This window comes from Tursiops truncatus, chromosome X, assembly GCF_011762595.2.
Source record: "Tursiops truncatus isolate mTurTru1 chromosome X, mTurTru1.mat.Y, whole genome shotgun sequence".
NCBI lineage: Eukaryota > Metazoa > Chordata > Mammalia > Artiodactyla > Delphinidae > Tursiops > Tursiops truncatus.
The window spans coordinates 17851932-17865292 of NC_047055.1; the positions used below are offsets into that span (position 1 = coordinate 17851932).

General features: G+C 36.5%; 1 protein-coding gene across 7 annotated transcripts in view; it reads left to right on the plus strand.

The window, feature by feature from the left end:
* MBNL3 (muscleblind like splicing regulator 3) overlaps positions 1-13098 on the plus strand; it is a 129779-nt gene extending 116681 nt beyond the window's left edge. For 3 of the 7 annotated variants that reach the window (XM_033848947.2, XM_019919004.3, XM_073799280.1), the window contains 4 exons: positions 198-233; positions 2622-2716; positions 3649-3722; positions 5487-5620. In XM_033848947.2, coding sequence (XP_033704838.1) covers positions 198-233; positions 2622-2716; positions 3649-3705 — 188 coding nt within the window. In that variant the 3' untranslated portion in view covers positions 3706-3722; positions 5487-5620. Of the gene's footprint in view, positions 1-197; positions 234-2621; positions 2717-3648; positions 3723-5486 lie in introns of all 7 variants that reach the window. The other 4 variants (XM_019919006.3, XM_019919005.3, XR_002173004.3 and 1 more) reach the window with 4 other exon arrangements.
* The last annotated feature ends 263 nt before the right edge of the window (positions 13099-13361 follow it).

The following is a 13361-nucleotide window of genomic DNA, read 5'->3' on the forward strand; positions in this document are numbered from 1 at the left end:
CCAAGAATTACTTTGATTACCTGGGTTTGGGATCTTAAGCTGTAATTGTGAGCATGGGAGATTACTGGATATGCATGTGCCGATTGATTAATATTGCTAAGAATATCTTTCTAGTTAGAAATTATTTCTATCAGTAAAACTTCAATAATGAAATATCTCTTTTCTTTACTTTTCACGCTTTTCTGCATGGTGTACAGGGCCAATACTGTGCATGGTACCTGCTTCAAGTATTGGTAGGTTTTGTACAAAAATTCTCAACTTTTTACAGTCTGAAAAAAAGTGTTTTTCTGTTGTGACTATGAAAGAGACAAGCAACTGGATGACGTGGCTGGACATTTCCTGAGTATTTAAGGTTTAATATGGTGCTGTCTGTTACATGTCTTTGTGGAATCACAACAGTCCTACACTCTCACAGTTGGTTGCCACTGTGGTCAAATACCGACCCTGCCATTTCTGTATTTTCACCCTAAAAATAGTAGCTGAAATATTTTGAAACATTTCCTTATCTAGCCAGAATGGGCAGTTTTATTCTTAGCTTTACATCTGTTACTAAGAAATTGTAAAATATTTAAAATATTTTAAATGTATAATTTGTAAAGTACAACACAACAATTCCTCCAAAAAAAAGTTATCCATAAGATCAAAATCATTCAATACTCAGATGTTGCAAAAAAGCAAAGCTAGAGCATTCTGTAGTGTTTTGTGATGATTTCTATAGTGTTCTAGGATGAAGTGCTATCTGCATGGAAACCAGGCACCACAGAATCATTTCAAAATGACTCTTTGGGGGTATGTGATTTTTAATAACCAGTTGCACACAGATCCTTTAATTAGCCACCTATCCAATATGGTAGCCATCTCGAAACCATTTTGTACATCACTAACACCGAAGAAGACAAGGAAAGGGACTTGTTTCCCTGTCAGAACTCCTAGGGAGTTCACAGCTCCTATAGTTTCCATGGGCACCAGGAACAGACCAGGAGAAAATAGCTCTGTTCCATACAGGGAGGAATTATCCCACCTCACCCCACCATCTCATATCAATCCAGTTCCTTTTATTCTTTTTGAGAGTTCGCAACAGCTTGACCTCCATCCCATTGGTCAACCAAAGTCGATGCAGAACCCAAAAGGGACTAACAGGTTTATCAAGATAAAACAAAAAAGTCAAAACGACAACTACATAGTAGTAGCACTCACTAACAGGTGAGGCCCCTGTTATTAGCTGTGCTCTGTCAGAATTAAAAACATTTCCACTGGTACTAACAGAAGCATCATATGCATATGATTAGAAGAGCATACTTCTGCAAGTTCGTGAAATGTGTCTCCATCTTCCCATTTTGTGACTCTGCTCCCTTGTCCTTTCACCTAAGAGCTCAGTGTAGGAATGCAAACTGCATGCTTCAGTGGTGCTGCTTTCTGCACAGTTCTTGTGCTCCCAAAGGGAAAACAAGAGTGTTTTTAGAATTGGCATGTGCTACAATAAGGGATGTTGATAGGTAATGGATAACTAGAGATGAGCATGAGAGATAACTACAGAGTTTCTGTTAATCACCATTTGGGGTACATTTGTGGTTTCTGTGACGTTGCATGTGTTGATTTTCCTCTCTCCAGGCCATTCACTTTCTCTGTAGACTTTCAGAAAATCTGAACTCAATCGATATATTATAGATGCAAATTATCACATATGCACACGTGCCATTCACACATTAATTCCTTGGCTTGCTATCCAAAATGAGCTAGAAATAAGGAAAGCATCCCAGCAGCTTTCAAAATGACATAGAAACTAGAAAAGGCAAAGAGAAATCAGCCTGAAAGAGATGTTGCAGCTGCTAGTCATTGTCGCTGTAATATTGCAGTGAAGACAAGATTCTGTCGGATATTTACTATGAAGTACCCCTTGGAAATTTCGGCTATTTATGAAACAATAAATAAATGGCCTACGTTGTTTCATAAGTAGCCTAAGTTTGCAAGGGGTTTGCCAGAGGTGTGCTGAAAAACCTGCGTGCCTAGGCCACTGTATCCTTTATCTGCTCCCCTACCGCATACCCACCAAGCAAACTATGATCTTTTTGTATACAGATCAGGTAAGTATATCTTCGCACCTGCAAATCCACTGACAGCGCTCATGTCTGTCATGAGTTAGCGAAACCAAACACCAATTCACAGTTCCCTACTCCCGTTTTGAATGCACAGCCCAGTTACTTTTCTGCTTGACTAGCTGTTCATAGCGATTTCTGCCTGACTAGCTGTCCACAGAGATAGCCTTGGTAAACTCAGATTTGTCATAGGTACCCATTGTAACCCCTTCTGAAAATTTGGCCCTTGAAGTCAACTACAGTGTGATTCTGCTCAAAAACTAACTAAATGTTGAGAATGATTCCATTTTCCTTAATGGTAACTATAATTGGCTTTCCCCTTTTCTCTTTTTAAATATTTCCCCCTTCCATGCTGTGTTGCTTTGCACTGACTGTGATTGCATGTTGCACCCTGGTGTATCCATCATGATGATGTTACATGGCTTGTTGCTGTGATACCTGCCACGCCCCATTCCATCGTGTATGTCACGGTTACGTAAATGCTCCACCCCCTCGTGTGTTGCTTCCATGATTTCCTACTGAAAGTGCCCATGATGCACGGTGCTACACCTACCACTGTGTCTGCAGCAACACCACCTGCCACCAGCGTTCCCTTCGCTGCAACAGCTACAATCAATCAGGTTTGGCCATTTATTTCACCTGTTCAGACCTAGCTAACTACGGTGTGTTGGTAAGGCACAGTATATGCTTTTGGGATTGGTGAGAGACATTAGTCCCTATTCTTAAGTGTTTCTTTAGCCATTGTTACATTTAGAATTTCTCTTTTTGTGTATATTCTAGAGGGATGTTCCTGCTTTGCTGTTCATCCTGAGATGAGTCAGCAGAGTGTTCTTTTTTAATTGGTTACAGATGTCACTCTTGACATCTTATATATATAGTTGTTGCTTCCACACCAATCCTCAAAGGTATATACTAAATATTTTTTAAATGTTTCTTCATTGGTTGAGAGGAGAATTTATTTTAGTTGACTACCATTTTTGGTTATTGCGTTTGAACTTTCACTTAGTACTATCATCACCTTTACCTTTAGATCTACTGGAAAGAAAGATAACACATTTCTTTCCAAGGCACAGATACGCTTATCATTACCCAGTGATTACATCCGAAATTCCTTCTCATACCGACATGAGATGTGCTTGTGTTGTTTTAATTTTCATTTGCTTGAGGTTTTTACAGGCAGTCACAAGGCAAATTATGAGTTTGGGGTGAGTCTTGAAATTATAAGGAGATACTTAGAATAATTATTGTGTAATATTGTGGCCATTTTGCCTTGTTAAAGTGGTAACCACTCTGAAAGACTGCAAGTTCCACTGCTGTTTCAATTACAAGTATGATAAACATTTAGGACACAGAGCATTAATCCATTGGGGAAACAATCCACATTCTAACCTGTGCTTTTCGCAAAGTTAACTATTATTGGATATGGTTAGTATGTCTAAATTTTTCTGTGAAATTGGTTACGGTTATTGATTACCATGTCCAAGCAGTGAACAAAATAAATGGAATTCTCTCAAGAAACTATTTTAATCTAAAATCTTTTTTACTACTATAGATACCCCCATTATCAATAGATGAACTGAATAGCAGCATGTTTGTTTCACAGATGTAGAAGTTACCAGTAGAACAGTAAGTCTCTTTAAGTATTAATATAATATTTGTAGGTTATATCTTTTATCTACACAGTTGCATTTGCTAAAGACTTTGGTAAATATTTTCATTAATAGGCACTGCTTATAACTTAGAGCTTGATTTAAGCATTCCAAATTTTCCACAATGAAATATGGACAGCAAATATGCAATTTTTTAATATGAAAATGACAGCTGGTATTGTATTTTCCCAATGAGCTTACAAATTCCCAAATGTTTTCCCATTATTAAAGGGGTATGATTGGTTAGCCAAAGGCACAGATCGCTTTTGAATTTTAATCTTTTAACATTTTTCTAGCTTTGTTTTATTTTAATTGAAATAAAGCAAAGTAATTTTGTCACAATTTGATTAAGATGGTTATCTTAAAGACAGTAGGCAGTATGCTTTTTCTAAAGACGTTATGGAAAATAGCGCTTTCACATTCTGCCACTTTGTGTTGCTTCCCATGTAAGTCTAGCAGAATTGCTCCAGCTGTTTTCAATTTTGAGTGACATAATTTAATAATTTAATCATTATTTTCACTCACATCATGGCCCCTTTTTTTTGGTAATTTTTGTTGTTGTTTTCGGCTTTTTCCCCCTTCACTTTTGATTTCCTTTGCCTGGTCCAGAGCCTGTAATGGCAACACACTTAATTTGAGCAATTGTTCACTTGGAACATGTGACTTTTAAAGTCACTCAAGACGCTGAGGCATCTTAATTAATAATTATAGGGAGTTATTAAACAAATACACTGATTCTGAGTTGCATCCATTAGTCATTGAAAGCTTGAAGTTCTCACACCTGGAGTGTTTCACTTGGTTGAAGAAGGCAACAGTTCTGTTCTCTTGATGGACTAGTTCCCCAGAACCTGGCTAGCATTTCTTTCCTGCTGAGGACACACAGGCCCAGAAGACTAACTGTTCTGGACAGAGCATATAGATAGCTGTACATTAGATAACAGGTCCCTTCAATCATAAGGAGCGTTTTAAAAAAGACATCTTTGAGTACACGGAATAACTGAAGTAGCTGTATATTGTAGTAGTTTTCAGGGGTATCATTTTGGATAGTGGCAAGTTGGGAATAGCAACAAACAGGAGAATAATAGGCTTTGTAAACACTTCCCTGATTCTCATGGGCTGCTTCACATCAAGGTAAACAAAAGTGGTCAAATATATTTAACTTTCCAACAGAACATGTTTGGGAATAGTGATTCTTTTTTACTTGATTCCATTAGAAAATTTAGAGGTATTTGGCACATCATAATCATTGCAATATGTAACAGATGTTGAAAATTTCTCCAGAGTGCAAAAATGTAATTTTGTAAAATACTGTATACCGAGAATTCACACTTAGGCTATTCCTGCACTGCTCCAAAACATACAGATAAAAAGTTTAAAGTTTGTTTAATATTTGCATATTTCAAAATGGAATCCAGTATGTTTTGTCAATATATGCTTGTTGGAGGAAGTGGATGGATGGGTGGATGTTCATGGTGTAGACAGTGCCTTAAACAACCGAGTGTATCTCTGTTAACTTAGGGCAACTGTCCACACTGTCACTCAGCGAGAACCATAGACTATCAGACTGTCATGCTATGTGACTCCTTAGTGAGCATTTCCAACAGCTCGATTTTCGTAGATTCAGAGTGGGGAATATCTTGGCATATGGTTCACACACAGAACTGGAACAAGAACCAAGTATCCTGACCCCTACTTCAATAACCCTCCAATATTTCTCACTCTTTTTTTTCTTCCATTTCAGTTGAAATTCTGAACAACAGAGTTATGGAGTATCAGAATCTCTCCGTGAGAACCTCCATATGGCCTTTCTATGTATATTCACGTATGTCCTCTTCTACCAACACAGCAATAAGCATGGTGCAGTCAATATATTAAACAAAACAAACATACCAACCAACAAATTCGAATAAAAAACAAAGCATCAAACAATCAATGGAGATGTTAAAACACCAACAGAAAACTAACAACTACCATCTGTCTATCTTATTTGAATTATTAGGTAGAACAGCATAACATTTTGTAATTTATCACACTATTCTTTGTGATTTTCCAATAACCATTATGCTGAGTGAATCTCTACAGTGGACTGCTGGCTTATTGTGCATTCTTGGTGGATAAATGTTCGGTCTGTTTGGAAGTGTTACCTTACCATTTTGTTTACACAGTAGTCTGTTGGTTTGATTCAGGATGTAACAAATATATCCAATACCATTTTCCCCATTACTGTATTGCATTGTATTGTATTGTGGTGTGTTGTGTTAGGTTTTTACATACTATAGTGTTTTGCTGTAATGTGTGGTGTTTGATTTTAACTAAAATGCTATTAATGGGAAACAGAAACACATGTGCTTGAAAAACATGATAGGTTAATGTTGATATGCTCTCCCTCTCTCTTTAGAATATTTCTGTAGGTTTCTTGAGGCAGACGTTTAAAAGGCCTCACTTTTGAGTGTGTCCAAAACCTGTTCATAAACATGCATGTGTATAATTTGTACCTGTAGATCTGACCTTGCATAGTACAATCACATTACTGGATTTTTTTTGTGAGAGAGAAATAATTACCTGAAAATAACAGGGAACTTCTTAAAACATTAACCCGAATTTCACTCCTTAAGTAGATTGAAAAACTAGAATTTACCTTTAAGTGAATTTCTCAGCGTATATACTAAAAATTATGTAAAGTGCCCATTACATTTTTTGTGGCTCAAGGATCCTGTCTTCTAGGTTGAGTGTCTAAAACGGAGCCATTTGTCATTTTCAGCTGAAAAATTGGTTCTTGGAAGCTTAAAGGTATTCTAATGACAGGTTATAAATTAAGCAGAGAGAGGGGGGCTTGGAGCTAGTTTTTACATATTGGAGGAAAGTGTGTAAAAACCATTGCAATGTAACCTTTGATACAAGTGCCACTTTCTGAATGCAAATGGCTCACGCTCTTTAGACTACTCTTTGAATAATAAGTAAGATGCAATCTGGAAAAGTCAGTCAGGGTGAAGGAGAATTGGTTCCAAGTGAGGCCTTTCCTCCCCAAATGGACAGTCTCTTCTGTTCATCACAGCTGGAATCTGAGTATAGATTTGGAGAAATGGCGGGACTGGGGAGGGAGGGAGGGAGCCATTTGAAATTACTCTTCGATTTATTTAAAAGTTCTAAGAAGGATGTCCACAGTTGTCTTTAGCCTCAGTTCAGCTGAGTTTCCAGTTTTGTTAAACATTTCAGTGAAGGAGCAAGTGCCTGTGATATGTTAAGTGTTGCCCTTCCCAAACTTTATTAACAGCAGAATCTCTCATATCATAACCAAGCCTCTTTTTTTGCTTGTTTGGATTTCTTTGTTTTTATATGTTTTGAAAATCATAATAGAGACGAATAGAGAGGTTTGTAACACCCTTTGGATGAGACAGAGTGGCTACACTCCACAGAGCTGACCTGAATTCACATTACTAATACTTTTGAAATAATTGTATAACCAAGTAAAATAGCAATTAATTCCCATGGTATGTCACATACTTCTTCCACCCTACTCAGTAATTAAAGTTACTATTATTAATCAGTGGTAGAACCATATGATAGTTTGCATTGATTTAGATAGATTTAATATTTTCTACTAAATATGTGTTCTCTCACTGGAAAGTATAAAATCATCAAATTTGATGTTTATACCAAGTTTATTTTTCTCCTTCATGAAAATGACAAGCTAAAGGGAAAATCTGATTTAGGATACCTTAAGCCGGCTAGTAGTGTTTGAATCACAGAACAGTGGAACTGGCAAAACCTTTTCACAGCCAGGGCATGTGATTCGCCTAGGGCTGCCTAACTACTTGGTAGCAGCTGGACCCAGAAATATCTCCTGACTCCTGGTTGTTCGCCTTTTTCACATTGTTTGTGCTTCAGAACATTTGAGACTCCATCCCAAAGCAGATCATTTTGGCTCAGAATACAAAAGAGCAAAATTAACTCCTCAGTAGCTGATATCCTGTTGATCTTAATTATCAATCCAAATCATGATCATCAGGGATTTCTAAATGGTCTTGCTTGTACTGAGCCATTGTCATCTGCTAACAGTATTGTCTGGAGTTAGAGAGCAAGAGGTGTCTTGACTTTTACCTTTTGGTCCTTTGAACTACTTAATTTCTGTTTCCCAAAATCTTGACATTGCTAGAGAAGAAAGTAGAATATGCCTTTGTGAAATTACTTGTGTTTGGAACTGAGTTTTGTAAAACCTGTGCTGGTGCCTCTCAGGAAGGGCAGATTTGATCACATGAATCCAGGAGGGATGCCCCTGAGCTACTCTAGATGTATTCCTTAAAAGAGACAGAGACATTTTCAGTGTGAAATGAACTTTTTTGTCATTTCACATTTTGATACAGCATACTGTCTCACTTAACTTTTTAAACTTCTGACAAAGATGTACATGGACAATAAACCTAGAGTACAGCTGTTTGCATGTTGCCTTAAGCACTGGAAGACATGAATAATGATGTACTTTTTAGTAAGAGGTTCAGTGAGAGATATTCAGGGTAGTGGTATTTTTGGTGCAACAATTTTTGATATTGTTGGCATTTTAAAAGTTGCTTTGTGAGTGAATTTAAAGAAAGAAAACTCAAAGCACTAAGGTTTTGATCAGAGGTGAAAGAATTTTGACAAAAATGCAATTTTAAGATAGCACTCTTTAACTAGTTGTGCAATGACTTATTCAAGTGATCTTTATTCAAGAAAAGAAAAGAAGTCATTAGACTATAAATTTCTGGTGAAAAAGACAAGTCACAAAACTAATCAGTGACTCTAAACAACAATTTACTGGATGGACTGTATATATAAAATTCTAATCACTTGTGATTCTTAGTTAACATTTTATAAGCTTTTTAATTTACAAGGGCCTCTTTTTATTTATCCAAAATTATTGTTTTTGTCCATTCCTCTCGGCCTTTTGCAAAAATACGCAAGCGTGCTGAAACTTGGATAAAACAGGTCATGTATACAGAGAAAATAATCTAAAGGTTTTCTTTTAAGAGGGTTTTAGTAGTGTCAGATTTTTTAAAGCACTATGTGACCACAACATAAGTATATTCTAAAGAGGATTAAGAAACTTAAATTAAATGGATTCATAAAATCCGTGCAGTATTTGCTTTTGCAATTGGAGCATGATTCCTCAACTAGCTGTCGCATTTCATTGCATTTGTCTAAATTAGAGTCTTTAATTTGTAGTTAATCATGATACGAAAAGCTATCCTCTCCCTATTCCATCAGTCTTTGCCATCCATTTCTGAACACGCTAAAGCACTTTGATCTTGCCATAAGTGTTGTCCTACACCACTAGGCTGTGTTCACTAATGGGCAGCCTCAGCTCACCAGCTCCCCAATGGGGGCAAAGCAAGTACCTCCTCCTTACCATCAGCAGGAACCAAATAAAATTAATCTTTACAACATGAATCTCTTTTTCATGGCATGACCAGTAAGCACAGTGATGTCTGATTAAGGACAGCATTGACATCAAATTTTATTAAATAGTACGTAGGGAAGGCCTGTGTGCTACTTGGAATGTTATTTGGTCCTTCCTCCACTCCTTTGGAGAGTACATGAGGATGCTCGTAGGTAAAATGCAGCCACACGTTTTCAAGTTATTTCAGTCTGTAGGGTAGGCTGTGATGCACAGAACGAATTGAAACTGGAATCTTCTTTCTTTGATCTCTTCTACATTTCACACACTTTGAAATAGAAATAGGGAAATATGATTGAGGGAAATATGATTTCCCAATTCTGTTGAATAGATTTAGGAAGATAGTGGCCTCATTTTTAATTTTACCAGTGCCTGTCAAAGGCAATAGAATAAACACTATGTAAAAGAGTATGACAAGTTTTTTTGCAAGTTTAGTTGACAGCCTAATCAAACTGTAAATATAATGACAAATAGAGGTTCTGGGCACCAACTCACTAACTGGTGCCACGTTTTCATTTTTCTTATTACTTTTTAAAGTTTTTATTTTATTCCCTTTTCATATCTTTAAGTATCATTAGTATGAATTTAATTTTGAAGGAGAGTTAGAGAAGCTTTAAGATTTTACTACAGGCATTCAACCCGCCTAGATAGGTCCTCGACTGACACTGAAAAACAACAAGGTATAGAGTATAGTTCATAACTATTCCTTACAGTTCACAGTTTAAGAACAAACTTAACTTTATATACAAATAATAATTTTTAACTAATTGTATTTAGTTGTTGCTTTAGCAACAAACCTACAACATGGCTACCTTTAGACATTTTTTTGTGCGTGAAAATTTGACTTGTAAACTCTGTGGTTTTTGACAGTGTGAGCATGTAGCAGATACAGCTCAAAGCTCAGAAATAGATATGGTGGATTTTTCTTTTTAATCCAAATTCCCATGTGAAAACTGAATTTGTGTCCTTGTGTGACTTTTTTGAGCAAAAAGTTTACAACATCTGGATTCTAGAATCAGGCTTTAGAGCTGATAGAATTTGTTGTGTGGATAGGGTTATTCCACAGTATTTAGACTCCAAAACACAATCGTATTTATAATATGCCCCGATCTCTTTCCATAACCTTACTTATTCAGAATCATTCTATTCAAGTGGCATAGCTGTAGCTACAAAAATTCTCTTTTACAAATCTATCCAAATGAGGGTTAAAGAATGACAAAAGCACGGATTAAATTAATTCATCTTTGTGAAACCATCCATACAGATACTGTGGAATGACCCCATAACAGTGTTGAAGAGACATATGCTGCAGTTAACTGATGGTCTCAGTTAGGGTGCGAACGTGTGAGACACACCTTTTTTGCACTTATGTACATAGTCCATGAGAGCGATCCTTGGAGCTTTTTTTTTTTTTGATATAAGAAGTCTGTGATAATAGTGGAAAAGTTAGTAAGAGAGAGTTATTTCTAAGGCTTTGAGAAGAAGGGTTTGTTTTTTTTTTGCTACAAGACTTAACTAAAACATGATGTTGCTTTGCTGTTGTGGAGGCTTTCTAGTTTGCTAGGGCTCGTCATAAGACAAGACTGGTTACAGGTTAACAGGTCAACTTGAGCTAACGGCACTAAACAAAAGTTAAGGTACTTCAGCTTTTAGCAAGATTGCTAGCAGAGATCGTTTGTTTTTAAATTAATCCTCACTGTAAACACACACACACACACACACACACACACACACACACACACACACACACACAGGCAGCAGGTTTCTGGCTGAGGTCTTTTTTCAATGGTTGCAAGGAGTTGTAAATTGCAAGATGGATATTCCCATTCTGATCTACGTAGATTTCATCTTTCACAGAAAATGGTCGATTGAGATATATCGGTTACATCGATTAATATGTATTTAAGTGACAAATTGCTAACATTTGCCACTATTTCCCCTTCAAGATCCAGAAGCCGAAACCAAATTGGCAACTACTGAAAGATGTAATTGAACAGTTAAGTATGGCCAGCACAGAGCATTTCATTCCCTTCAGCAAAGGAAAAAATGCTTCTGGCACAATTTTAGAAATGGCTGTTTTCTGACTTACCTTTACCAGATGAGACAGCGCTTCACTGTGCCACTTCAGCCTCCTACTCTTTTAACGAAACAGAAGAGAACTAGCCGAAATCTTGTGTACATCAGAGCTGTAAAAGAATGTTTCAATCAGATCACCTCTGCCCATTTCAGCTCCCACATCACCTACAGATCACCATTTATCTTTTTGTTGCCTCCAGGCGATGAGGCCTAGAAAAGGTCGAGGTTAGAAAGGTTTAAGGATAGATCACCATGAGGGCTTTGAGTCCTTCCCATCTTGAGGCCTGTTGTCCTTGCCCTGGAGAAGGAGCCCATCTTGGGATTGAGGGAGTTGTTATTAATATTGCTACCCATTTTGATAGTTCTCACTTACAGAGACAGGAAAATAAGCCAAAGCCAGAAAGCAATCCAAGCCTTACAGTTGTCCAATAGCTCAGGGCCAGTTGGTTAGAAATGTCCTTTTTTTCCCCCCCTTGAGCCCATAACCACATAGAGTCAGCCATACAGCTAACAGCCTGACCATCTGACCAGTATTTCCATTGATAGAAAATGTAAGCATTCACTCCTTCTGTAGTTAGGAACTCCAACTTTAACCTTATCACCAACATATTTCCCCAACTTAACCCATGTTCTTGTGTTGACATTTCCTTGTGAAACTATAAGCCACACGAATATATTTTCATAAGGTCAATAGAAATATAGTAAGATTTTAAGTCAGGCAGAATCACCTATAAAATAGTAAGAATGAACCTAGAAGCATCACAAAAGATAACCAGTTAATTGATGGCATGTGGTACATACTGACAGCCACTATGTCACACTCTTTGGAGCTTAAACACAGTGCTGTCTTTTAAGTAAGTAAAATTAGAGAATGAAAGGACCTCTATTATTAAGCCCAGGAAAGGATTTAGTTTGACTAATTCAGTTTCCAGCCCCTCCACTTGTTCTTTCCTGAAAGAGAACCACCCATCAATACTCCAGAGCAGGGTTATTCCAGAGGAATTTTATCTTTAAATAGAACCCATCCTCAATTATAGCATATCACTGTGAAATAAGTCACAGGTATATCATTATTACTTTAATTTTTAAAAAAAACCCTGTAACAAGACCTAAAAGTAACCCAACTTTAAGCAGTGCTCTTTTCTCCCCAAACACACAACCTACAACATTGATCTGTCACAGAACTGCATGATTCCAAAGCTTTATTCCGGTATACAGATGCTGTTTGTTAATGATGGAAACCAAATTATTTTCTTGCTGTGTCTTTTGTGTCTAGCAGTTGAGAGAATTACATGACCATTATATCATTGGACTCTGGGATTGCCCGTTTCAAAATAAGTTTCCTTTTATTATTGTTGTTGCTTTAATCATTAGAAAATGAACAATTTGTGACATGCCCCCAAATTACAATAATTTAAATAAGTTTTCTTTAAAAGATGCTCCAAATATACTCTTTTAAAGGGCTAATTTTATGCATTTGTATAACAACAATCCAGTATAATGTAGAAAATGGAAGCACATATTTTGGGCAGAAAAATGCCAATTTAAAAATACTTATCAATAAGAAAATTATTAGCCCTGTGCAACACTTATAGATTTAAATAATGATCACTGTATTTAATAAATGTAAACTGTTCCCATAATGTTTTGCCTCCAAAATGCAATAGCTCATTCCCTCAACTGCTATCAATAGGGCAGATGCTTTGATTTTGGGGTGTTTTTTTTCCAAGTTATAGCGCTGTACTGCTTGTTTGTGTTTAGAAGTGTGCATTATGGAATTCATTTTAGTATGCTATTTCTATGTTGTTTATTTTTTGTTCTTTCAATAAAATGTGTAAATTTCTTGGTTTTGTCTTTTTTTATGAATCCATATTCACACATTACGAGTTCTTCTAGTATTTTGAATTATATAGCTAATACATCCATTGTATTAGATGTATACACAAGAAAGACACACTTATATTTTAGCAAAAGAACACTAAAAATTTTGTGATAACGCTTACTGGTTTCTATTGTGCTTCAGAAATTCTGAGGCATATTCTAAGATACATTATTATTATTAGTTTGTATTTTCCTATTATTCATTTCTATCCTGCATGTTGAGTG